At 40.2% G+C, this 27,363-nt stretch overlaps 1 protein-coding gene and 1 long non-coding RNA gene across 2 annotated transcripts in view; one reads left to right on the top strand and one right to left on the bottom strand.

Annotated features, from left to right (window-relative positions):
* Window positions 1–340: 340 nt before the first annotated feature.
* LOC123454746 lies at window positions 341–1,661 on the bottom strand. The gene is made up of 3 exons (XR_006633463.1): window positions 1,409–1,661; window positions 775–938; window positions 341–667 (listed from the first exon to the last, which is right to left on the bottom strand). It is a non-coding gene; the product is annotated as an uncharacterized LOC123454746 (long non-coding RNA).
* A 285-nt stretch (window positions 1,662–1,946) lies between these two features.
* Adamts19 (ADAM metallopeptidase with thrombospondin type 1 motif 19) overlaps window positions 1,947–27,363 on the top strand; it is a 220,340-nt gene continuing 194,923 nt past the window's right edge. Inside the window, exons 1-2 of the mRNA XM_045133955.1 lie at window positions 1,947–2,033; window positions 2,830–3,464. Coding sequence (XP_044989890.1) covers window positions 1,958–2,033; window positions 2,830–3,464 — 711 coding nt within the window. The 5' untranslated portion in view covers window positions 1,947–1,957. The remainder of the gene's footprint in view (window positions 2,034–2,829; window positions 3,465–27,363) is intronic.

Here is a 27,363-nt window from a genome sequence, read left to right as displayed (position 1 = left end):
CTGAAAAATCCTCAAGTGTATTCCATAAACAATTTAATATGACATGCATTTCTTCTAGAATTTTATTTTGTTACTGTTAAAACGTATGTGAGAATCATCTTAAGATCTATTGATTCTATTGATGTTTTTCAGGAACTAGTATTAATAGCTTCTTGATTTCTGTAAAATGATTTTTTTTTTTTCCCTGATTCTTGGCTAAGTTTTAAATCTGAATGATTGGGTTCTAGGAAAAGAAGTCCTTAGGTTCCCAAGTGAGTCTCTGGGAACACCCTAGTTACTCCAGTTTTAGAGATCTTTACAAGGCAAGATTTGGAAACATAGCAGCCTTGACAAACCCACCTAGAGTGTCTACACTACACGTTTATTGTTAAACCCTGGACAAGAAAAGTATTCTAGGACCTAGCTTATTCACACAATGGGTTTCCTTTGAAATAAGATCTTCTGCCTTTCTTAAAGGCATAGCAGTCACCACTGACACTAGGAATGGAAGGTAAAACAACAAAGGACGTGGGGACCACTTTAAGTGCTGGAAGTTTTAAAGATGATTCACATGAACTTTCACTTCTAGGTGTCTGGCATGGTTGCAGAAAAAGAAGGACGTGGCAGGTTAGAATAATCATCTTCAAGTCTGATTGTAAGATCCAATGTGACTGACAGGGATGTGGGGCTGCAACAAAGAGGGATGTTTGAGATTGAAATTTCCCAGGAGAACAGTACTAGCATGCATGCGTGCACACACACACACACACACACACGAGACAAAAATGCTCTCACCTTGTCTAAGAGGTTTGGAATACAATATTAATATCAATCTAGTTAATCTCGTGATAAGGCAGGGTAAGGGGCTCTGAAATGGAGGGGTGTCTCCTTGTTGCTGTCCTGGGTGCCTTTAAAGCACACTCCACGAGGAACTGTATTATCTCCAGGCTTAGGAAAACCTGACGGATGAAGGAAGGTAGGAAGGCAAATCAAAAGTCTTGCAGACAGTCGGTAGCTACGTGCTCAAGCCTTTCCTAACTTTTGCTTTCTGCGCAGCCCGGGTGGGGAGAGCAGTGGACAAAAGGAGGAATCTGAGCAAGGGGGTGGGCTGGGAAGGGGCAGCTCGGCTACCTGATCGCACCTAAGCCAAGGAGGGGCGTGGGCCGAGGTGGGGGATGCAAATGAGTTCTTTGGGAACGGCCAATCAGGAGTCAGGTGAGGGAATTTGGTTCGGGACCACCCCTGCCCAGCCTGTGCACACGTGTGCGGTGTTCAGGGACCTTTGTCCCGCAACGTCACGCTTGGCGGGCACCCCCTTGGTCCCCTTTTCCTGTTGGATCCTCTTGATTTTTTTTCTCCTCCTACACCCCAAGTTGCTAACACAGTGTGCTCTCCCCCTCCCTAACCCCCCCCCCCCCCACACACACACCGCGAGTCAGAGTCATTCCCTTCCGCGGCTCGGAGCTTTAGTCTTTGAGCGCAGAGGAGGGTACGGGTGCTTTGGTACTGCAAGTAGCCAGGACAAGGGCACCAGGCTGGCCTGGGACACCGCTGCGCTCCAGCCCGCGCGGGCGGTCCTCAGCCTGGCGAGCCCTGGTGTGTCCGTGGGTCTGTTCTGTAGGTTTCTTCAGGCTCTGGCCCTTGGGGCCTGGAAACACTCGAGACGTCCACAACACAAGAAAAACAGACTCATCACCTAATTCGCCAGGGAGCTGGAGCGCTGCGGGGGCCCCTCCGGCGCTGCCTCCCCGCTCCTCCCCCACCCCACCCCACCCCCGCCCTCGCTCCGTCGGCCTCCCGACCAAGTCACACAGCCTGCCCCCCACCCCTGGCAGACAAAGGGCCCGGGCACCACTCGCCGGCCGGCCTCCAGCGCTCCGGGGAGGCGGCCCGCCCGCGGTGGATCGCGCCGGAGGCGTGCGCGGGGCGAGGAGCCGCGAGCGCGGGAGGGGAGCGCGGCATGGAGGTGGGCCCGGAGATGCGCCTCTCCCACCTCTGCTGCTGCTGCTGCCTCCTCTACCAGCTAGGGTTCCTGTGGAACGGGGTCGTCTCAGGTAAGGGCTCGCCTCCCTCTCCAGCTTCGCCTCCAACTCCCCCCCACCCCCAAGACCGAGCACGCGAGAGCGAGAAGCATGCTGAGCAGAGCTCAGTGCAGACAGATTTAATAATAATAATAATAATAATAATAATAACCGCAACAACTTAAATATAAATAAATAAAGAAAGAAAAATGTGCGCCCCGAGGCTTGGTGAGTTGCAGGTCGGGCACCGAAGTTGAGCGCGCACTTTTCCGGAGCTTATTTTAGCCATCTTTAAAATGCTTATCAATATATATATATATATATATATATGTATATATATATGCATATATATATGCATATATATATATATACATGTGTGTGTATGTATGTATATATATATTCCCCCTCCCCTCTCTGGGCCAAATGGTTTGCAAAGGTACCTGGAGGGAAAACTTGGGAGGTGTGCTCTGAGTTTAAGATTTTGGTTTTTTAGACATCACGTAAGTTATGTTGGAGTCTGCACCGGTTTCACTAACTAAATCCAGTCCCCCGACTCTGCAGTAGCCCCCCCCCCCCACACACACACACATCCTCTCCCACCTCTCCCATCCCGGTACTTTTATTCTGAAAACGCTGGTCTTTGTAACCTGATCGCGAGGCTTGCCGGAGTTGCGAGTTTCTGGGGCTGGACGGGTGGTCTCTCCCGTGCAGGCGTGTGAGCGCCGGTTATCTGCACGGATTGTGTGCCCGGGGATGCTGGTGTTTCCTGGAGCCCCCACACCTCTCTTTCTCTCTCTCTCTCTCTCTCCCTCTCTCGCCTCGCCTGCAGGGCTGCAGCTCGCCCCGGACGGCGAGCAGTGGGAAGTCGTGTTTCCTGCACTCTGGCGCCGGGAACCGGTGGACTCCGCGGGCGGCAGCGGAGGCAGCGCGGACCCGGGCTGGGGGCGCGGCGCTGGAACCCGGGGACCCCCGGCCGGCAGTTCCCGCGAGGTGCGTTCCGTGGCCCCCGTGCCTCTGGAAGAGCCCGCGGAGGGTCGGTCCGAGTCCTGGTCCCCGCCTACCCGGCCGTCCGAGGCTGAGGACGAGGAGGAACTGGAATCCCAGGAGCTGCCCCCGGGAGCCAGCGGGGCTCCCCGGGCCTCGTGGCAGCCGCCTCCGTCTCCGCGAACGCCCCCGTCCGCGTCCCGAGCCCTTCCAGGCGACCCCGAGCCCGACGGCGGGGAGGAGGTGCTGCTGAAGATCCCGGCCTCCTCCAAGGACCTGTACCTGCTGCTCCGCAGAGACGGCCGCTTCCTGGCGCAGCGCTTCGCCGTGGAGCAGTGGCCCAGTCCCGGCCCCGCACCCACCGGGGGGGCAGCAGAACCTCGCCCTCCGGCGCCGCCCAGTGCCGCCTGCTTTTACACCGGGGCGGTGCTCAGGCACCCCGGCTCTCTGGCGTCTTTCAGCACCTGTGGAGGTGGCCTGGTAAGCGAGCAACTGCCCTCCCCAGCTCCCCACCCTCCCCGCTGCACCCCTTCTTCCACCGCCCCCCCCCCGCACCCCTCTGCCTCGGTCCCATTTGCATCCACCTTCTCCTCCAGCCCTCTCTAGTATAGTCTTCTGGACTTCGCCTTGACACTCCACCGCCCAGGTGTCTACACCAAGCACTTCCGAGGGAACATCCCTAGGGCAATCTGAGACATCGGGTCTTGTTGGATGTATAAATGGCCTCAGCTAACTGTAAAGTTCTTAAATACTTTATGCAATTCTGCCTGCTTCCTTCTTGTCAGTGGATCAACTTCCTTGGGTCCTCCTGAGGTTCTAAGACCAGCATCCGGGGTCTTTTTAAAGCTGGTCTGCTTAAGTGGAATCTCTTGTTTAACCTCTTCCCCTAATCTTTTTTTTTTTTTTTTTTTTTTTTTTTTTTGGTTTTTCGAGGTAGGGGGTCTTGCCCTAGCCCAGGCTGACTTGGAACTCACTATGTACTCTCAGGGTGGCCTCGAACTCACTGCGATCCTCCTACCTCTGCCTCCCCAGTGCTGGGATTAAAGGCGTGTGCCACCACGCCTGGCTCTCTTCCCATAATTCTTAGATTTTTTTGTTGTTGTTTTTTTTTTTCAAGATCCTACTACTTCAAAAGTTTCAAAACAGTTCTCTATGGAAGTGTACCCTGACAGCTGTCTGGAATTTAAACACATTTACACCTGCTCATTGCCTTTGGCATGTCCTAGTAAGGGGGTGGGGGGAGGGGGTCCATTGAAAGCCTGGGACCAATGGACTCACACTGGAATTCTACCAATATCCAATGGGTTACCTTTGGTTAAGATTTATATGCTATTTGACAATAGTCCCTTTTCTTCCCTCTACTCAGTGTCGAAAAGTAGCAAGGTTGAGAGCCTTGTTCTGTTGGGGTGTGGAGAGAGAGTCTCATGACTGAGCTTGTAATCACAGCACTAGGAAGGCAGGGTGATCTTGCGAGCTCACTGTTCAGCCAGTAGAGCTTATTTGGCAAGTTCCTGGCCAGGGAGATAAGAGATCCTATCTAAAATAAATAAATAAACAAATAAATAAATAAATAAAGTATAGGGAAGGACAACTGTGGCCTCATGAGATACCTTCTGTTGAAGAGGGGGCAGAGGGTCGCTCTGAGTCCTGGTAGCTACCTACCCCACATTCAGTGGCAATAATTATACATTCACCTTGTCCTGCTACTATGGCCACAATGGCCATTACTGTTCATATAACGCAAAGCTAACAAGATGCCAAAGTCTCCACGTGACTTGCGGCTTCATGTTGCTTTTCATTGGGCCATTTATGAAATCCACAAGAGCTAGCATGAATGCAACTTGCTCACTTTGGCAACGAAACTAACAGCCAAGGATGACAGATACAGAAACTACTGGTGTTATCCAAATAACTTGAAATCTAGAAAAAGAAGCTTAAACATTTGAACAAAGTGAAAGTGGAAAATTTCACCTATGTCACCTCAGTCCTAGAGTTAAATGATGTAAACTTCTGGGCAGGGTATATTTTACCAGATGGTGAATATTCAAATAGGAGCATTTTTAGGCATGAGTGAAAAAATGGGCTCAGAAACCTACATGAAAAGCTTTGAAATGAAATGTGTTTTCTATGGAAGGATACTTGAATCCTTCACTGGGGAAAAAATTGTGGGGGTCTTATTGTCCACTAGCTTTTGGCTAGGGATTAAATAATTACATATAGAAAGTTCTTGGTGTGGTAAGAGTAATAAGGGATAAAGCATTTCACTGTGTTGAAATGTGGGCTTTTGGTCAGATTTTCCAAATGAGTTATGCCTTCTCTCCATACTTAAGGGAGCAAAGCTAAAATTATGAGTAGGTGTTTTCATAGACTGAATAGGAGTTTGACATCCCTCCTGTGTTTATCATGTTGGGTTTTTTGCTCACTTTTCCTATTCGCCACACATGTATATATCCTGAACTGGGAAGTCTTTGTTACTGAGGAAAACTGACATTGCCAGCAGTACAGTATAGCAGTCAGAGTTGGACTCAAAATTTAGGCAAATAGCCAAGAGGGTGGTTTTGTTACTCCAACTGCCACACCAGTCTTTTTACTTTGAGCTGCAGGGTTAGGAAAGAGAGCCCCATTTGATACCTAGACTTTGGCATTGCCTTCTTCCCTGGTGATGACATGCTCCGCACGCCTCCTGTGTGTAGAATGACAGACTTAGATGGTTGAATTGAAGATTTGGATGACCAGCTTTATGGATATTAAATGCATTCTAGGTTTTCTGTTAGGGCTAGAGTAACTTCCCTTCAGGAGCTCACAGATGAGGCACCATGTATCAAGGGATGTGATGGGAAAAGTCATGAAATAATGCCATGTCAGCTTGATTGTGCGGCGAGTAAACTTGCTGCTGGGCTAGCTAAAGCCAAATGCCCAACAGAGCCAAAGTTGAATGTACTGGTTGTTGCAGGGACAGACTTGAGGAGTGGTGTGACAGCGTAGGGACTCAAGGGAACAAAAATAACAGAACCAACTAACTCCTGTGACCGGTCTAGAAAGTTAACTGAGAAGATCTTAAAATGTCCATTGAGATCAGACCTTCAAAGCCTCAATTGCTAGCAGGGGTGCCCAGGCTTGACATTATCTGCACATTTGTTGAGCTTGGATGCATGCAGCCAGTGGATTGCCTGTTGTCTCCCCTGTTCTGGACTTTGGCCTGCTAACTTGGATGCTGATAGGACTACGTTATGCTCACTCTGTAACCTTAATGTGTAACCTCATGAATTCTTTATGTAGAGGATGAATTATTTTTAAATGAAACCACCTTTGGCTTTTGAGTGTCGTATCATAGAAAAGGTTTTCGTATTGTTAGTTGCTCAGTAAAGCTTAGATTCTAGTGTTCTATTCTACCCCCTCCCCCTGTAGCTAGTTTTGCCTACTAGCTATTCCTTAGCTACCAAGCTCAACACCTTTTGGATTATTACATATTATTTATTTATTTATTATGCAAGACTCAAAGAGAGAGAGAGAGAGAGAGAGAGAGAGAGAGAGACAGAGAGAGAGAGAATTGGTGCACCAGGGCCTCCAGGCCTCTAGCCACTGCATTTGAACTCCAGATACGTGCGCCATCTCGTGTGCATGTGTAGCCTTGCATGCTTGCGTCACCTGGTGTGTCTGGCTTTGATCAGACCAGGAGAGTTGAACATGGGTCCATTTAAAAGGATAAAAAAGTCTCTATAAGAGGAAACAGATCATCAACTTCCCAACATTGTAAAGTAGTAAGCATTTATGGGGCTTGGGCCATTTATTCTTCAGATATTGACCTATTTTGTTTTGTGAAAGGAAAAATGAAAGGATGTAAATTTTGGAAACAGTGTCAAGTATTTAATCTTTCTGCATTTCACTTACTTTCCTTATAAGATGCATGAATTATACTTACCTATGTAGCAGCCAATTTATCAAGTGTTATGATTTCTATTTCCCCTAATTAGACAAAAAAAAATCCTTATGTGAGTCAAATATTAGATTGGATGGGTATACAAAAACCACAGTACTAATCCAGCAAATATTTATCGAATGACTCCCATGACTAAAGCATTTTGCAGATACAGAAGATGAAGAAATGGTACACTTCCAAGAGTTCTCAACACAACTTGTCAGTCTGTAATGTAAACAGGAAGTGTCTTCGATGGAAATGTATGTAAATGCAGAGGTGCTGTGAGGATTCTGGGGAACTAGTTTTCCTTTAATTTCCAACATCTTATAAGATGCCTAGCATAGGCACTAAGAACATAAAGAAATAACCATATGCAATGCATAAAGTACTTCATTATACCTTACATGATATTCTTTAAAAACTGAAAAATAAGGGGCTTGCAAAATGGCTCAGTGGGTAAAGATGTTTGCTCTACAGGTCTGCTTACCAGAGTCCAGATCCCTGCCACACATATAAAGTCAAGCGCAAACTGGCACACACATCTGCAATCACAACCCACCTACAGCAGTGGGAGACAGAGATAGGAGAATTATGGACCAGTTAATCTTGGCAGCAGCAAACAGCATCAAAAGAAACCCCGTCTCAAACAAAGTGGAAGGGGAGTACCAACATCCTAAGACTATTCTCTGACCTACACATGTATGCCATGGTGTGCGCGCACCCATGCACACATGTATTGGAATACATTTGCATAAAAGTACTCATAAATAATAATAAGTACAAATATAAAAGTAACAACATAAATTTTAGGATACAGTGCAACAGATGTTTCTTCAAAACTGACACTTTATTATTACTTTTTGGTAATTCTGGAGATTGAACCCTGCATACTATGTAAACTATATCCCAAGCACAATAATAGTTTAAAAAACACATCTAAGTAGTAAGTCAAATAAAATAGGTTTGTACCTGCTTTGCCTATGGTTAAATTGATTCATTTTTTTTTTTTCAGGATGATAGCTAATAGTGATTAAATTACTAACCACTTTCCTTACTTAAGAGTTTTAGCTAGGCATGGTAGTACATACTTATCATCAATCCTAGAAATTGGAGCCCGAGGCAGGATGGTTATAAATTCAAGTCCAGCCTAGGTTGCATAGGAAGACACTGTCACCAAACGAATAAAAGTTTTATATATTAGAAGTCATTTGTATTTGTTTTTGAAAAAGAATATGTAACTCTGTGTAAATACCTTCCCCCCCCCCTCAATATTCTCTCTTCCTATAATCAAAGAATTGCATACTGTTTCAATTTGAACACTTTGAACAAGCTGCCATATCAAGAGGTAACATCAGAGCAGAAGTCAAGGCAGGGAGGGGAAGAAGAAGGCAGAGCAAAGAGAACAGAATCAATATAAAAATGGAACAAATTGTTACCCATAAGAATGATTGGATATAATGGAGCTGAATTTGAATGACCATTAGAAAAGTCAGTAGATGAATAGGTAAGTAATTTGTGTCTTGGCAGGTCAAACCCAGAAATTATTTCAGAACATGGTGCAAAGGACAAATGTATACAAAATATTAATGAACACTTGTGGGCCATGACTCATAGACCTAGATCTATAATTTTTCTAATAGGAGTTAATTCTCTTTTAGGAAGTACTTGATGAGGCATATTAAATACATGTACTTTTACCTTACCTTCCAGCCAAGCTTTGATATTAGGCCACAAACTACATTTTTCAATCTAGGTCAGATATATAGAGCTTCTGCTAAGTTTTCCCCATTATATATGAAACCAATTCCTAGTGCAACTTTATGTATTTCTTTTAGGGGAGGGGATGGTTCGAGGTAGGGTCTAGCTCTAGCCCAGGCTGACTTGGAATTCACTATATACTCTCAGTGTGACCTTGAACTAATGGTCATCCTCCTACCTCTGCATCCCAAGTGGTGGGATTAAAGCCTGTGCCACACCTGGCTAGTTTTGGAATTCAAATTACATACAAATGCAAAGTAGTTTACATTTACAACCTTGAATTTTTTAAGGCTATTGTTGTCTCAGATAACATTAGTTGCATTTTGTTTTGTGCAATTTATCTCATTACCCAAAGTTCTGACCAGAACAAATGTATTTTGTACTCATGTTTCACTAGTTTAAAAATTTAGTATTTGATTAAACTTTGTAATTTCCAAGTCATATGCCTACATGTGTTTAAACAAGAAAATGTCGAATATTAGAAAAGGTATAGGGCAATTGGTAGGAATAGTTGTGTCAAAACAAGAGCAGAGTGTGAGGTTTATTGTGAAATGGGCCTCAAAGATGTATTTTCCAGATGGAATGTATGATTATTAATTTAATGATTTGACTTAACTCTGCTGATATCATTAATGCTGATTAGGTAAAAGTTGACAGTTTCTTGTGTGTGTGTGTGTGTGTGTGTGTGTGTGTGTATGTGTGTGTGTGTGTGTGTGTGTGTTTGGGAAACAATTCAACAGAGATAAATCACTTTTAGAATGAAATGACACCCAGCAGACTTCCGGTTGCATAAGTAAAGTGAGACCCAAACCTTGATTCATTGTGACAAAATATTAAAAAACATAAAGGTCCAGAGAAAAATCCCATGAGTTTAGTAACGAGAGATTATGCACAGTGGGATGAAAATCTCTTGATCTGCAATGGTTGAATCGGTAATCTTGGATGCCAGAACATGGATTATTCATAGTACCAAGTAATGGTAATGATTTTGAAGCCTGAAGTACATATTCAGCTAACCTCCCCTTCATATCAGAGGCCAAAATAGAGGTGTTGTGGCTGGAGAGATGGTTCATGGTTAAGGTGCTTGCCCGGAAAGCCCAAAGACCCAGGTTTAATTCCCGATGCACAAGGTGGTATATGCATCTAGGGTTTGTTTGCACTGGCTAGAGGCCGTGGCACACCCATTCTCTCTCTCTATCTTCTTCTCTCTCTTAAATGAATAAATAAAAATAAATGAAATATTAAAAAAAGTTATCTTTAAAGTTATAAAGACTCAAAGCTTACCACAGGGAACGTCTGAAAATCAATGAAGTCTCCCCACATCTGTTCCACATTTTTAAGTGTCCCTTTCTAGGTATAAAAAGGGTTATGGGCTGGCGAAATGGTTTAGCGGTTAAGTGCTTGCCTGTGAAGTCTAAGGACCCCGGTTTGAGGCTTGGTTCCCAGGACCCATGTTAGCCAGATGCACAAGGGCAAGCATGTGTCTAGAGTTTGTTTGCAGTGGCTGGAAGCCCTGGCACATCCATTCTCTCTCTCTCTCTCTCTGGCTCTTTTCTCTCTCTGTGTCTCTCAAATAAAATAAATAAAAAGTTAACAAAAAATTTTTAAAAAGGGTCATGTGCTTCTATGATCTGAAGTAACTGAGGCACAAGCATATAAATAGCCATATTTAAGTTTATAGCTTCTAACATTCTTGCAATATTTGAATAGACGTGTGCGATTGTCACAAATGAATCCAAAAGATTTTCCACTTTTAGTAGTTCTGTTTTATTTGTTCCCAAATATATCCCATAATTGCTCTCCTAAACTTGGTATTCATGCACATTTGATGGATTCCTATGTCCCCCTATTATGAACAGAGTGAAAGCACTGTTTTCTATTTGATGTACAAAAGTCAAAAGACATGTGTATGTACCCGATAGTAGTACACGTATGTTTTTATTTTTTTAGGCAAGCCAACAAACTACTTTTTTATGAGAGAGAGAGAGAATGAGTGGGGGGGGGGGGGAGGGAGAGAATTGGCTTTGGCATATGAGGGCCTCTTGCCACTGCAACCGAACTCCAGATGCATATGACCCCTGTGTGCATGTGCGACCTTGCCTCCTTGCGTCACTGTGTCTTTGGCTTATGTGGGACCTGGAGAGTTGAACATGAGTCCTTAGGCTTCTCAGACAAGTGCCTTAACTAGTCAGCCATCTCTTCAGAGAAAAGATCTTTTTTTCAAAAGTGATATTTATTTATTTGAGAAAGAGAGAAAAAGGACAAGGAAGCAAAAAGAGAGACAGTGAGAGTAAGAATGGCCCTACTAGGTCCTCTAGCCACTGCAAAAGAACTCCAGACACATGCACCACCTTGTGCATGTAGCTTATGTGGGTACTGGGAAATTGAACCTGGGTCCTTAGGTTTTGCAGGCAAGTACCTTAAATGTTGAGCCATTCTACAGCCTCGTGCAAATATCTTTTACTCATTATTCTGTTTAATTTTGGTCTTTATTTCCAATTCGAGTTCTTTATATGTTAAGATTATAAATGATATGTTAATTACACAAAAAAATTTGTAGAGTGTAGCAAATTTATGAAATATATAAATTTAAAGTGTTACCATCCATAGATGAACACTTACACTTTCAATGTTTTATGAAAATACCAAATCAAATACCTTTATTATTTTTCAGATTTATTGGTAATCTAGGAAAAGGACATATTCTTAAAAACAATTTATATTGGTTCATAAGACTGGCTCAATCAGCTTGAGAAAATTCAGTGGACATATTTGGTAAAGACTTAATCACACAATGTAGGAAAACAAATTGTGAAAGTCTTTTGAACAGGAACTATTCATATTTTAAGTATAATTATTCTCTTTGGCAATTTTCTTGTAGCAGTTAAATAAAAAATCTAAATAGGGCTGGAGAGATGGCTTAGTGATTAAGACACCTGACTGTGAAGCCTAAGGACCCAGGTCTGATTCCCCAGGATCCATATAAGCCAGGTGCACAAGGGGACATATGTATCTGAAATTCCTTTGTAGTGGCTTGAGGCTCTGGCATATCCATTCTCTTTCTCTCTACATATGCGCCCCCCATTAAATAAATAAATAGAATATTAAAAACTTAAATATCTACCACCCTTCTATCTATGTATCTATCTAATCTAACTACCTGTGCAAAAGATATAGCTATATATCTATATATATCTATATCTATCTATCTATCTATCTATCTATCTATCTATCTATCGATATCTATAGATAGATATCGATAGATAGATAGATATGGCAATTTGCAAATTATTTTTATTTATTCATTTGAGAAAGAGAGAGATACAAAGACGTAGAGAGATAGAAGGAATATGAATAGGCACACTAGGATCTCCTGCCACTGCAAACGACCTGCAGATGCATGTGTCATTTTGTGCATCTGGCTTTATGGGTACTGGGGAATCAAACCCAGGTTGTTAGGCTTTGCAGGTAAGTGCCTTAACCACCAATGTATGCTGTAAGTATTTGTCAGTGGTAGACTGTATATCATATTATATCTATAAAGCCCCCAAAAATAAAATGATAAAATTAATAGTTCCTTCCTTCAAAGTATTTACAATTCTGAATAAACTATTGATTTTTTTTTGCTCAATTTCTTGTCTGTATTTTATTCATTATAGTTCTTTGGTTTAGCAGGTGTCCAATGTCTTTGTGTTAAGGGAACAGTCTTTAGGTACACAAATGTCTGCAAGACATTCTGTAGTTTTCCAGTTCAACATAAAGAATGGCGGAGGTAATTTAGTGTCATATGGGAGAAAGTCTTGTGTTAGTGGAGAAGTAATCGGATGCTCCAGTCCTTTTACAGGAAGTAATATGACGGATTGTAATGAACAGGATACTGAAGGAGCTGTAGTAAGACGCTGTATGAGCTAAAAGTTGATAAATAATCATGTATTGATCTATGCCTTACCTTCTTGAGAAAATTTCTAACATGGGCCAACATTGTGAGGACAATTTCTTTTTCTTGTTTACTTAAGGTTTACTAACTGAATCATTAACAAGGCATATTTTTTTAGTTTACTTTAGTTTAGGGTTTTTTTTTGTTGTTGTTGTTGTTTTTTCTTTTTTTGTTTTTCGAGGTACAGTCTCGCTCTAGCCCAGGCTGATCTGGAACTTACTATGTAGTCAAAGGGTGGTCTTGAACTCAGAATGGTCCTCCTACCACCTCTGCCTCCTGAGTGCTGGAGTTAAAGGTGTGCACCATCACACCCTGCCAAAGCATATTTTTAATTAGAAAATATTGATATCTGAACATTCTTTAAAAATATTGCATTTACTTATTAATTTATTTCAGAGTGTTTAAGAGAGAATGAGGAAGAGAGATAGAGAGAAAGAATGGGCACATCAGGGCCTCTAGCCACTACAAACCAACTCGAGACACATGTGCCACTTTGTGCATCTGGCTTTACGTGGGTAGTAGAGAATTGAACTCTGGTAGGCTTTGCAGCCAAGTACTCTTAACTGCTGGGCCATCTTTCCAGCAATTTCAAGTTTACTTTCAAAGCAATAATAAACAGCACATTTAAATTGTGCCCATTCATAATTGGATGTTTTCAGTTGATTGTAATTATACCCCTTCCCAATAGCTTAATGATTTTACATTGGATAAAACACAACACAAGGAAAAGATGTGCTTGTATAATCAGGGGATTATTCCTATAGAGAAGTGGATTAAATTAGGGAAAGTAATCCAGTGCAGAGGTAATAGGAAAAGAAACAGTGACTTCTTTTGGAATATGTTTAGTTTAGAAGTTTTATGCCTCCTTTGTCCAAATGAAGACCACAGTTTGATGCAGAGTGCATCTTGGGTGCAGCTCCAGTGAGCACGTCATGTTACGTCCATCTCATCTTTATTCTGATGCCAAGTCTGGGACTGAGAGAAGTGAGAGAATGGGAGCTCAGCCACTTCAGTGCTACCCAGATATTTTTATAGGATTACTATGTGGTAGTGTTGGAAAGACCTGGTGATTAGATAGTTTAGTACTTGTTTATCCAGTAAGAGGAACTTGATTTCTTTTTATAATTAATGTGTGCATATCTTCAGTAAATGAAATCTTTTATGTTTTTATTTAGATGATCATGGAAACGAGCTGATGAATTGATGAACACAGGCCAATTTTAGTATTATTAGATCATTTACTTAAGAGACAGAGAGGGAAGGAGAAGGAGGAAGGGGAGGCATGGGGTGAGGAGAGAGAGGTGGGGGAGAGAGTTTCTTCTTCAAAGACACATTCAAAGGAGAGGCTTCAAGCTTTCTTTCCCAGATTCTTTGTTAGTCCCATTGCCTCTGTAGGGGTTAACTCAAAGACCACTTGTCGAGTAAGCTTGCATTGAAATATTTTTGACTGGAGACTTCTTGGCATCATGTATGTTATTAACATGTGTTGTGTAGACACAGTATAAAAACTCTGGAGGTATAAAAAGGAAGAAAGTGGTGAGATAGAAGTTGTGTGATCTGTATTACAACTCAGAATTCTGAATTGCACTTCAAGGCTAATGAATCTAAACCTACAAAGGAATTTTCATGTAGGCTATCATTTGAGGCAGCTCTTGTAGTGACTTTGGCATTCACAGAACACAAGGTCCTTCATGGACACGTGCTTTTTGGGTGTGTGCTTTGTGTTGATCAGACTTTAGAAATTTGAGTTAACTTAATGCTTTCATTCTTTTTTATTCTCTTTTCTTTTAGATGAATTATGGCAAACTTGCATACCTTCTATCTTTTCCTTCTCACTTTCTTACAGAAGCTTATTCTTATGTCATGAAGTGCAAAGGGACCTAAAATTCACATTATTAATCAACAGGCTATAAACAATAAGTAGTTGGTAGCTGGAGAGATGGTTTAGCAGTTAGGCACTTGCCTGTGAAGCCTAAGGACCTCGTTTGGAGGCTCTAATCCCAAGGACCCACGTTAGCCAGATGCACAAGGGGGTGCATGCATATGGAGTTTGTTTGCAGTGGCTGGAAGCCCTGGTGTGCCCATTCTCTTTCTCTCTCTCCCTCTTTCTCTCCTTGTCTGTCGCTCTCAAATATAAACAAAAAACAAGCTGGGAAGTAATAGAATGGCCAGTATGAATATTTTTTTTCACTTCAGATGAAAGGTTAGAAATTAGACATAAGTTGAAGGTGGATTTCCAGTTTAGAACCAGGAGGTAAACAGGAGGTTAAAAGGACAATGGGAATTGATAAGAATTAAATGATAAACTATACCAAATGACAAATAACAGGTCTTGTCTACTCTTTTAGCTCATAAATTTGATGTCAAGGGTCCTATGAAGTCATTAAAGCTTGTAGTCAGAACAATGAACACATAAGGAGCAGGCAGATATCTGTATCATCTAAACAGAGGCGTGTTTATGGTTATTCTCCATCATACTTGTCAATTGAAGTTATATAATGGCAAGTGAACGCAAAAGGTACTTACTGCTAAATCTTAAAGCATATTGCCAGCAAATATTTTAGTTTCTGCAACTCAGAGAGGCAATTAAGATGTGGACAGAGCAATTTGCGTATAGAAAGCATATCTAGAGTTGGGGTGTTGCTTGTCTTTGGTTATACCATTAAAAAGAACATAAAACTTCAAAAAATATAAATCACAGTAAAACATCTGAGTACTTCATTATGGGAAATATCACATGTTAATTAAGTTTGAATAATTTTCTATGTGAATAGCTAATTTTTAAAAATTAAGTTAAGTTTCCAATGTGCAGTTGAGATAATTCTTATATCTTGGGCTGGAGAAATTGCTTAGTGGTTAAGGCACTTGCTTGAGAAGCCTAATGACCCAGGTTCAAGTCCCCAGTGCCCATGTAAGCCACATGCATCATCAGGTGGTGCATGCACCTGGAGTTCATTCTTAATAGTGGCAGGAGGCCCGGGAGCTCCCATGGTCTCTTTCTCTATCTGATCTTCCTCTCTCTCTCTCTTCAATAAATAAATGAATAAAATATTTAAAAGACAATTGTTATATATCTATAAATTTTCAGTTGGAATGTCATTAGGTCAAAATAGGCACCTCTATTTTTCAGTGTTTATGTAACTATTAAATTCATAATCTTAGGATAAAGTTTCCTGTATAGAAAAAAATTCTAACTCCAGGCTAATTATTTCTCAACAATAAGATATATTCATAGATGTCAAGTGGATTTTTGTAGGGCAAGTCATATAAAATGTAACAGGTTAAAAACAGTAACATCAGTGAATTTTTTTTAATATCATTTATTAACAACGATTTAAATGCCATAAAATTCACCTACTTAACTGTGTATCCATTGCCCTATTTCAGTTTTATGGCATTCCCATCACCTCTAAGTGTCCATCATACCACTTTTCAGTCACTCTGCATCCTTAAACCCAGGCTACAATTAATGGATTTTCAGCCCATATTAATTTTTTGCCTACTTTATATCAATGAAATCTTACAAACGTTTCTTTTGTTTTGACATGTGTATGAGTATGTTGTGTACATACATGTTTATATGTGTGTGGGTCCGTGTGTGTGTGTGCATGTACATGTGGGTGCCTGAGATCAGCATTAGACATCTTCCTCAATCACTCTCTATCTTACTTTTTGAGATCGGATAGGCTGCCAGGCCAAGGACATCCTGTCTCTGCCTTCCCAGAGCTGGGATTGTAGATGTGCCACTGTGCCAGGCTTTCACATGGGTGTGCCTCACACTTGCACACCAAGTGCATACAAAGTGTGCCACCTTCACAAACCCTGTTTTGTTGTTCTTTCAGCTATCATCATTATGTATAGGGTTTGTCCGCCTTATGACATTCTCTTTTCTTAATGAATTAATCTATTGTCTGGATGCACCGCACTTTATGAATTCATCAGTTGTTGGGCATTTGGATCACTTCCATGTTTTCACTATTACGGGTAATAATACTATAAATATGTGCAAGTCCTTGTGCAGGTATACTTGTATTCTCTTACAGTGGATAAATTGGAATGGAGTTACTAGTCATAGACTAATTTTGTGTATAATATTTCAAGAAACCATCATACTCTTTTGAACACAGCATTTTACATCCCACCCACAATCTGTGAAAGCTGAAATTCTTCATGTTCTCAAGAATACAGGCTACTTTCCTTTTGCATAATATCTATTCTTAAGTGTATGTAGTTGTGTTTCACTGTTTTCCATTTGTGTTTTCCTAGTAAATAACTATATTGAGATTTTTTTAATAAGTCAGTAGCCATTTATGTGTTATTTGATGCATTGTCTATTTAAATTTATTCACATACTCCCCTCAGTTTATATCTGGTATTCATTTTTCAGAGACCATCATAGAATTTAGAATTCATATATACACACATATATATATGTATATATATACATACATATATTCATATATGTATATATTCACACATACATATATATGATTTGCTAATATTCCTTCTAATCTATGATTATTTATTTTACTTAATAGTGTCCTTTTATGTCACTTAACATTTTTAGTAAGATTCATTTTACCTTTTTTTATCTTTTATTGTTGGTCATAATTAACCCAAAGTTTTATACTTTCAGTCTTACAATCCCTCCTATGAGGGAGGTAGACTCATGAAATGTGGGAGCGGGTGGAAAGATACAAGAGGAAATTAAATCCAATGATGCATACTTAGGGTATCTTTTAAGTCTAAGAATTTGGAAAGCCCTTATTTCCTCATTTCCATTTGAAATGCCGTGGAATAGCAGGCTAACACATCCCTGGGGATAGCCTACCACTGCCCATTAATATGGTTGAAAAGCTCTCCAAAGCATTTGCCTATAGTTAGCTCAGTTGTGGTATTTTAGTAAGTGTTCTAATAACTTGGCTGCTCTTGTCTTTGGCTGTGGACTCTCCACTGCCAAATTTTTGGGTTCTTGGTCATATGGTCTTATGTGCTCATGTTATGAACCTATTAATAACTCACCATAGGCTTGTAAGTGAACACATCAGACTCTATATTGGAACTGCATAACCAAGTGTCTATTTAATACTTCTCTCATTTCTTTCCATTACCTCTTTCTCTAGCACAAATACATTCAGTGCTTACATTCCCCCTGTCTCTGTTACTATGAAATGAATTTCAATACTTTTATCATAGAAGGTTAAAAATACAAGTGAGAGAGAAAAAAAAATGAAGAATCACTGTCATCATATGATGGTTATAACCATGACAACAACATAGGCTTTAAAAAGTATATTCAAGGGGCAGGAGAGATGGCTCAGCAGTTAATGAGCTTGCCTGCAAAGCGTAAGAACTTGGGTTTCATTCCCCAGTACCCATGTAAAGCCAGATGCATAAGGTGGCACATGAGTCTGGAGTTGGTTTGCAGTGGCTACAAGCCCTTCATGCCCATTCTTTCTCCTCTCTATGTCTCTTTCTGCCTCTTTCTCCTCTCTCTCTCTCTCTCTCTCTCTCTCTCTCTCTCTCTCTCTCTCTTTCTCTCTCTCTCTCAATAAATAAATAAACAAGCTGGAGAGATGGTTTAGTGGTCCAGGCACTTGCCTGCAAAGCCAAAGGACCCAGGAACCATGTAAGCCAGATGTACTAGGTGGCTCATGAGTCTGGAGTTTGTTTTCAGGGCTAGAGGTCCTGGCACACCCATTCTCTCTCTTCTGCTTCTTTCTCTCTCTCTCTCTCTCTCTCTCTCTCTCTCTCTCTCTCTCAAATCAAATAAATAAAGTAAATATTTTCAAAAATGAGAACAAATAAAAAATATTTATTTCGTTGATAGATGGGGGAGGGAGGGAATGGGCATGCCAAGTCTTCTAGCCACTGTAGATGAACTCCAGATGCATGTGCCACCTTGTGCATCTGAATAAAATATTTTTAAAGTATATTCAGGATCATAAACTGAATTTATAAAAAAATCTGCTCGTGCCAGGGAGGTACATGTTTTAGAAAAAGTATCACTTCAAAGCAATGCTTATGTGCTAAATCTGCTTTTTAAAAAATCATATCTTAAGGGATTTATTCGATGTTGCTATGTTAGGGAACTTTTAAAACTAAAATGTATCTAACTTAATATTATTTCCTTAGTACACATTTTGTTTGGGTATGCCCAGTTACATTTTAGGATGTCTGGATGTTCTTTACATTATATTTCTTGTTGTATTGCTGGACCTTGGTTCTTCCAGGTATTCACTCCCATCTTAAAAGGCAGATTCTGCAACCAAGAGTGAGAACAGCATAAATCAAAGGAGATAAGCATAGTCATTGAAACAGCTTTCTGATGGGCACAATAGCCAACTGCTCGGGCAGGAGATGAGTCATCTCTACCACATATGCCAGAGCCCAGCCGACTTTACAGAGGAAGTGGTAATTTAAACACAAGTGCTACTCTCACTGCTAGATGGCAATAAACACTAAGGAGACTTAAAACCTATCAAAGCAGAAATTCAGGGGCTGCAGAGAGCTGTATACTAAAGGAGACGTATAACAGACCCTCCAAGGCTCAGGCAATGGTAGGGAAGAAGGAGCAGATGGATTGTAAGAGCCACAGCATGGGAAAGGGGCCATTGTCTCCCCCACAGAGACAGACTGATGTATTCATGACCCCACAGTGAATACCCCACCAAGGAGAACCTTCAGTGAAATGAAGCAGGGGGAGAGGAGAGTTAAGAGACTATGACCCAGTGGCTATATGACCAATAGACAATATGTTCACACAGCAAAATTAATATTAATAATAAAATGTTAAAAATTATATATTTTGAAAATGTGAGTAAAATTCAGATGTAGGGAAAAAGCATATATTTCAGGGTCATGAATACCAGGTAACAAATAATAAGAAATAGATCTACAATGAATAGAAAGAATATTTGATTCTTCCAATAATAATACTTGCAAAGCCTGCAGCGACTGACACTTCTGCTATTTTATTTATTGACTCTGTCAAGGAGAATCAACAAATGCAGATGCTGCTGTTTTCATTTGCATCGATTCTAAAGAAAATAAAATGCTTATAATTTTTCCATTACTATAATTGAACATCATTATATACCACATTCACATTGTAAGAAAGCATGACCAGTTTGCACTGAAATCCACTAAGATACATGCTGTCACCAAGCTGTATACTATGAATATGGAGTCTATAGGAGATTAAATAATTATCCCAAGTTAAGGAGCTACCCATATCTAGGGATGATATTCAAAACTGTGTTACATGTGTGTGTGGTGGGATAGTTGTCTCAATTTTGGCAGAGATGTATTATTCAGTCACAATATTTTAATTACTTTATCGAAGGTATTTTTTATTAATACATTAATTAATAAGGAATAGATAGAAAGGAAATATGCATGTTAGCTATGTAATTTAGGTGGGAAGAGGGAATATAAATATAAAATCTACTTTTAACTTTTCTTTCTGTATCTTCTCCTGTGTTAATATATTAAAGAAATTTTCACACAGTAGATATTTCCTTTCAAGTATGTCAGTCATTGCTCTCTATCAATAGCACCTACAAAAGCATGGGACCAGAGTATATTACCTCCTGATTTTATTTTGAGAAAATTCTGTGGTTGGAAACTGCTGGCATGTTGTAATCACTTTGTCTGCAATCTACAGAAAGTTTTTTCATGTCATAAATGGCTGTGCAAATAGGAACAGGTATAGACATTGGTGGCCATCTGTGCATCAGTTGCTACATTTTAGACACTGTCTTCTGTTTTTGAACAATTGCATAAAGTCCTACAATAACCCTATGAATAATGTATTATTTTATCCAGTTGATTTGTCACTTAGGATGAAGTGTAACTGGCCTAAGGTCAACAACAAAGCTAGCTGGACTCAAACCCAGGTCTGCCTGATTTCAAGGCTGTTGCACTTTCTTCAGGAAAGTGGTTTGAAGACTAGATTCTCTCAACTGCAGAGTTGTAAAGTGTCACCCACATAACTTCAGGCTTGAGATGAAAGCAAATACCATTGCTTGGCCTTCATTTTGATAACATCAGCTCTGTTTTTTGTGTTTATTTGTTTTATGTGTTATAGCTTTCACATGACATTTTCTTACACTAACATGCTAGTTAAATTTTTTAAAAAAAGAACCATCGTGGGCTGTAAAACTTTTCTAACTTCAGCATAAGGTTAATTAGAAATACTCTACTTTAGGATAAACTGTAATAACAGATCCATACTAATAATTGTCCAACACTGCAAAATGTTTTGAAGTGTAAGCTGAAAAGGTACACTCAAGAACCACCGAAATCTCTACTGTTAGCATGATGATATGCGAACCAAAAAAGTCAGTTAGAATACATTGAATCTGATGTATCTATATCTCAAGGATTTGTACAAGGTGGTGCATTTGTACCTTAGTGATTGCTGGCATTGGACAAAGGACTGTTAGAGAGGGTAGTCACCTCTGAGAGGGAAAGCCAATGAGCAATCTGTGTGTATGTCCCAGCTCACAGTTTAAGAGATGTTCTAAAACGTCACACTGAAAGGGAACCTAAAGTTGTACTTAACATTGTTGGTGAGCTAAAGAAACAAAATTTGAAGTATGGAAAGTGAAGGGACTAGAACTTTCAGAACTAAAATAAAGACTGGAACTGTATGATTCTTACAAACCAGGGGGAAAAGGTGCAGATGGATTGTAACTTTGCTGATTTATGTTTATAGAACATTCTAACCTGCTTTTTTTTTTTTTTTTTTTTTTTTTGGTTTTTGGTTCTTTGAGGTAGGATCTCACTCTAGCCCAGGCTGACCTGGAATTGACTATGGAGTCTCAGGGTGGCCTTGAACTCACGGTGATACTCCTACCTCTGCCTCCCAAGTGCTTGGGATTTAAGGCGTGCGCCACCATGCCTGGCAACCTGCTTTCTTAAATATGCATTATTTTTCCAATGCACAGAGTACATGTTCCCATATACACTTTTTTTCTACTATGCAATAAATCTCAAATGTATGAAGAGCATAAGATCATACAAAGGAGGTGTCGCATCCTAAGTAAATGAAATTAAAGCTTATTGAGAAGAAATGTGAGATAGTCAAATACTTAAAACAAAGTAGCATACTCTTAGATAGCATACAAGTCAGGAAAAGAATTTCAAAGTAAGTGAGAAAAGAATAGTAACTGAATGAAAATGAATGCGAGCATATGGTTTGTGAAATTCAACTAAAATGCTAATAGAAAAAAATGTATGTTTTTAAGTGCGACCGAAAAGGCAAAAGACTTAAATCTATGACCTAAGATTATACGTGAAGAAAGTAGGAAAAGATTTAAATGAAAAAAAAGTAAGCTTATTTTTGTAGAAATAAAGACAAAAGCATTACCAATGAAAATTATTCCAATAATGAAGAAAACCCAAAGTTAGACACCTTTAAACAAATCACAATACCGTTCTTACTCAGCATACAAATCTTTGAAAACACAAATGTCCTGTCTGCTTATTTGCAGAGGAGGCATTGCGGATGAGGAGGTGTGAAGAGGATAACAGAGAATCTAATCAAACTTGACGACAATAACTTCAGCAAACCCAGAACAACACTGAGTAGTTTCCCTTCATAATGCTACTGCCTCCTGACCCCTTGTTCCCAGATCCAACTCTGGGGGTGTTCTGTGGCCTTGGAGGAGTCAGGGAGAAGATGCCGCGAATCTGTCAGTTCTTTAACCTTGACAGTGCACTGAGGCCACACAATTTCAGATATTCTGTTTACTTAGCACACATTTTATATTTTCACACAAATCTTTTGAGATACAATGCATACAATGTATAATTTTATATATATACACACATGTATATATGCACACATACACACAATCCCAGTCTCTTATTCCTCTCTAGAAGTTGCTTCAGACAGCAGTCTCGGCATTGAGAGCTTTCCTAAGGACTTAGGCAGACTACAGGTATAAGCGGCCCTTAAGGTCCCCAGAAAATTCCTTAATGTCTCCCTTCCTTTGGCCCTTGAGGTATCAGGCTTTGATTAAAGAATCTATTGAAATGTGAGATAAAGAAGAGTAGATCTCTCTTCTAAATTCCTTTCTTTTTTACCCTTCAAAATCAAATGTACCGAAAACAGCTTTCTAAATTCTCAGTTTACCTAAAATTACAGTAGTGAAATTATGAATCAGTTAGTTACCCAGCCTAAAGTTCTAAGTGTTCCACTCTGGCACATACTTGTACGGCTCCAGGTAAGTGCTGTAAACATATCCCAGCAGAACTTAAACTAAGGAAGAGCAGTTTGATTCCTGTCCTATCCAGGAGCCTCCATGACATCTCTTAAAACATATTACAACACAACTTACAACGAGAGGCAACGGTTGTGGTTCCTCTTGTGTCTGGGACTTCCAAGTCATCTCTGTGTCTTTACCATCCTTGCCTCTGTGTCCCATGTCACTGGTCTACTGCTCACAAAATCACATCACCACACATTTTCTATTTTTATTGAGATTTTTCTAAATGCGTGTTTATTAAAACTGTATTTTTCAACATATTTTCGTTAATTATTTGCATATTTGTGCACGTGTGCAAGAGAGACAGAATGGGTGCACCAGGGCTTCCAGCCACTGCAAATGAACTCTGGACCTATGCGCCACCTTGTGCGATGGCTTACGTGGGTGCTGGGGAATTGATCCTGGGACCTTAGGCTTCACAGACAAGCACCTTAACCACTAAGCCATCTCTCCAGCCTCAAAAGTATATTTTAAGATAATTCCATTTTATGTTATTAGTATAGGGAGGCATGAAAAATAACATTTATTATCTGTTTATATGCATAACTTTGTCTATGTAAGTGCAAATTTTGTAACTTACTTATACAGAAGAAATTGTTATATATTGTGGATCTTTTTTGTCTACATGAAAATATTTTCTTGAACTCTGTGGCTTAGACAGTATTTTATGCCATTTGGGTAACATATACTTTTAAAAATGACAATATAGTGTAACATGAAGGCCTAATGACTTATTACAACTCCCCTATGGCCCCGTAGTTGCAAGCAAAGAGTTCTACTTTCTATTAGCTTTTTTATTTTGAATAAGATACTTGATTTCTTTAAGATTTTATTTCCTTCGTTCTTTTTTTGTCTTTGTTTTTTCGAGGTAGGGTCTCACTCTAGCTCAAGCTGACCTGGAATTCACTATGCAGTCTCAGTGTGGCCTTGAACTCATGGCAGTCCTCCTACCTCTGCCTCCCTAGTGCTGGGATTAAAGGCGTGCGCCACCATGCTCAACAAGATTTTATTTCTTTATGCTTAAACTGTGTAAAGGAATTTCCAAATTTATGTAGCTATAGATGAAATTAGAAAACGTTCAGCAAGGAGAGATGGCTTAGCGGTTAAGCGCTTGCCTGTGAAGCCTAAGGACCTCGGTTCGAGGCTCGGTTCCCCGGGTCCCACGTTAGCCAGATGCACAAGGGGGTGCACGCGTCTGGAGTTCGTTTGCAGAGGCTGGAAGCCCTGGCACGCCCATTCTCTCTCTTCCCTTCTATCTGTCTTTCTCTCTGTGTCTATCGCTCTCAAATAAATAAATAAAAAATTTTTAAAAAGAAAAAGAAAAAAAAAAGAAAATGTTCAGCAAGTAAATTGTTCTTGTGTTTTGTCAAACTCAGGCCTAATGAACGTAGGTGGGTAAGTCTTTGTTTCCAAGTGCTCTACTGTGCATTCCAGTTACTTATTAGTTACTAGTTTGTACACTTAGGTGGCCATTTATGGCAGGCAAAATATATCTGGAAATTGGCAGTGTATCTAATTGTATCTCTTGAAGTGTGTGTGTGTATGTGTGTGTGTATGTGTGTGTGTAGGGGATCACAATTTCACCTACTTGAGAATCACTATTCCAGAAAAGAGCATTGTGCATGGTGTCAAATCGGCTACCTGAAGATGGACACATGCATGCCACTGTTCTCTAAGACATCCTCCATGGATTCCAGGAGATAGGGTTTAATGTATTTGTGCACAGCAGTGGCCATGTAGACAGATTTTCGTGTCTGTAGACATTCCATTTGGTGCCATTTTATAATAATAAAATAACAATAATCTTGTAATATATAACTTACATAGATCCTCACATACCTTTGCAAGTATGCATGCACAATATATTCTGCCAAATCACCTTCTTTTTTTTTTTAAAAAAAAAAGTATTTATTTATTTATTTATTTATTTATTTATTTGAGAGCGACAGACACAGAGAGAAAGACAGGTAGAGGGAGAGAGAGAGAATGGGCTCACCAGGGCTTCCAGCCTCTGCAAACAAACTCCAGACGCGTGCACCCCCTTGTGCATCTGGCTAACATGGGACCTGGGGAACTGAGCCTCGAACCGGGGTCCTTAGGCTTCACAGGCAAGCGCTTAACCGCTAAGCCATCTCTCCAGCCCCCAAATCACCTTCTAATTGTGCTAGGACAATTTACACTGTCGCCACTTGCACCTAAGCACTACTTGCTAGTATTCGTTAGGCTTCTATGTATCGCCACCATTCCTGGGGAACTTTAAATGTGTCTTTCCACAACTTCCATATCTTCCATGTTCATAATCTTTTGTATATTATCTCATTTGTCTTCTAAGTCATTCAAAATTCTACATGGTCCTATAATGAGAAAACACGAGTGAGCACAGAAGGACATAGATTCATGTAGCTAACAGTTGTTGCGGATGTTAACATTACAAGTGTTGCTTAAGTTTCTAACTTTAAAATGTGCACATCATGTTGAAATCCTCATGGTACTCCTTTCCAGCCAAGTTCTCTCTAGCATCTGCAGATGTAACCACTATTCTCAAGTTGGTAAACATATTTGCATTCATATTTTTATAATTACCTAATTGTAAAATTGCATATTTGTGCATCCGTAAAACATATAGCATTGTTTTGTGGTTCGAAAATTTGCATAACCGGGATCATACTGTAGAGATGTTTCTGAAAGTTGCCCTTTCAAATTCAAAGAGTGTGTTCAGAGAAAATTACTTGAGGTGCTTCATGCAGCTCTAGTCTACTCTTTAATTACACTATGTACCCATTTGAATATGGTGCCACTTGTTTATCCATTACTCTATTGGTGGATGTTTATTGTTTCTCATTTTGTTTTTAGGAATTCTAAGCAATGAAACAATGATCATCATTTTACATTTTATGTGTAAATGTGCAAGAGTTTCTCCTATGTATATAGCTATTACTTAAATTTTGGTTCATGAAGACACATCCTTTTTTATTTAGCAACGACTATAAAAATTATACTGCTTGGTAACTGTAACATTTCATTCAGCCCTGTATTTTCCCATGTTCATACCTAATCAACTCTTGGTGCTGCCAGGCTTTATTCTTTTTTAAATTATATTAATTTTGTTGACAACTTCCACAATTATAGATAATAAACCATGGCAATCTCCCCCCACTTCCTCCTTCACAACTCCACCCTCCATCATATCCCCTCCCCTTCGCAGTCTCTCTTATTTTGATGTCATCATCTTTTTCTCCTATTATATAGTCTTGTGTAGGTTGTGTCAGACACTGTGAGGTCATGGATATCCAGCCCATTTTGTGTCTGGAAGACTGCATTGAGTCCTATCCTTCCTTTGGCTCTTACATTCTTTCTGACGCCTCTTCTGCAATGGACCCTGAGCCTTGGAAGGTATGTTTTCAGTGCTGAGCATGCCTCTGTCACTTCTTTTCAGCCCTGTGGTGCCTTCTGAGTCAACCCAAGGTCACCGCCACCTGAAAAGAGAAGCTTCTCTAACCAAAAGTGAGAATAGCACCAATATATGCATGTGAACATTATGAGAAGAGCTTACCAGGAAAATGGTGAACATAATATATACACTTAGGAAGACACCAGCAGGTGTTACATCCCTAGGGCTCATGACTTTCTTTTAAATAATTATTTATTTATATGCAAGCACACAGGGAGAGGAAGAGACAGGGAGAATGAATATGGTTGTACCAGGACCTCTAGCTGATGCAAACAAACTTCCAGGCACATGTGCCATCTTGTACATTGTGCTTTACATGGGTCCAGGGGAACTGGTAATTAGGTTTTGCAGGCAAGCACCTTAACCGCTGAGCAATCTCTACAGTCCCAGACTTTATTTTTTATTGTAATCTTTACCTGTATCTCAGTATGTGTAGGAGAAATATAAAGTCAATTTTTAAAAGAAAAATGGAAAATAGAATAATACATTTAAAGCACATCACCTAATTAACATAGAAACTTTACATCTAGTCCACATGGATCAGTTATCAAGATTGTCTTAATAGTGCAAGACCATTACACCTCCCTCCACACATATTAAATGACTGAAAAAGTACGAATGTGTTCATTTGCTAAGATATTAATTGAGTAATAACAAAAAGATCTAAGGGACTGGGGAGATACTTAAGTGGACAAAGTGTTTGCTGTATCAGCACCAGGACCAGGGTTCAGATCCCTAGAGCATATGTAACAGTCAGGCTCAGTGGTGCATGCCTATATTCCCAACACTGAGTGCTGAAGGACAATTCCTGAGGTTTGCTGGCTAGATGCCTAGCCAAATTGGTGCATCCTAGGCTCAGTGAGGCCCTGCCTCATAACATAAGGTAGACAGTGATTGTGAAGGGCACCTGAAACCTCTGGCTTGTACACATATACATACATGTGCTTCTACACACATGTACCAACACATCCACGGACATGTGCACATACATTGCTAAATAGCACATGTCAAAAGAGGAAATCACCAGAGTATTCAGTGAA

The sequence above is a fragment of the Jaculus jaculus genome, chromosome 14 (genome assembly GCF_020740685.1).
Source record: "Jaculus jaculus isolate mJacJac1 chromosome 14, mJacJac1.mat.Y.cur, whole genome shotgun sequence".
In the NCBI taxonomy this organism is placed as follows: domain Eukaryota; kingdom Metazoa; phylum Chordata; class Mammalia; order Rodentia; family Dipodidae; genus Jaculus; species Jaculus jaculus.
Note: the sequence above shows the minus strand (reverse complement) of the source record. Positions and strands in the feature narration are given on the sequence as shown.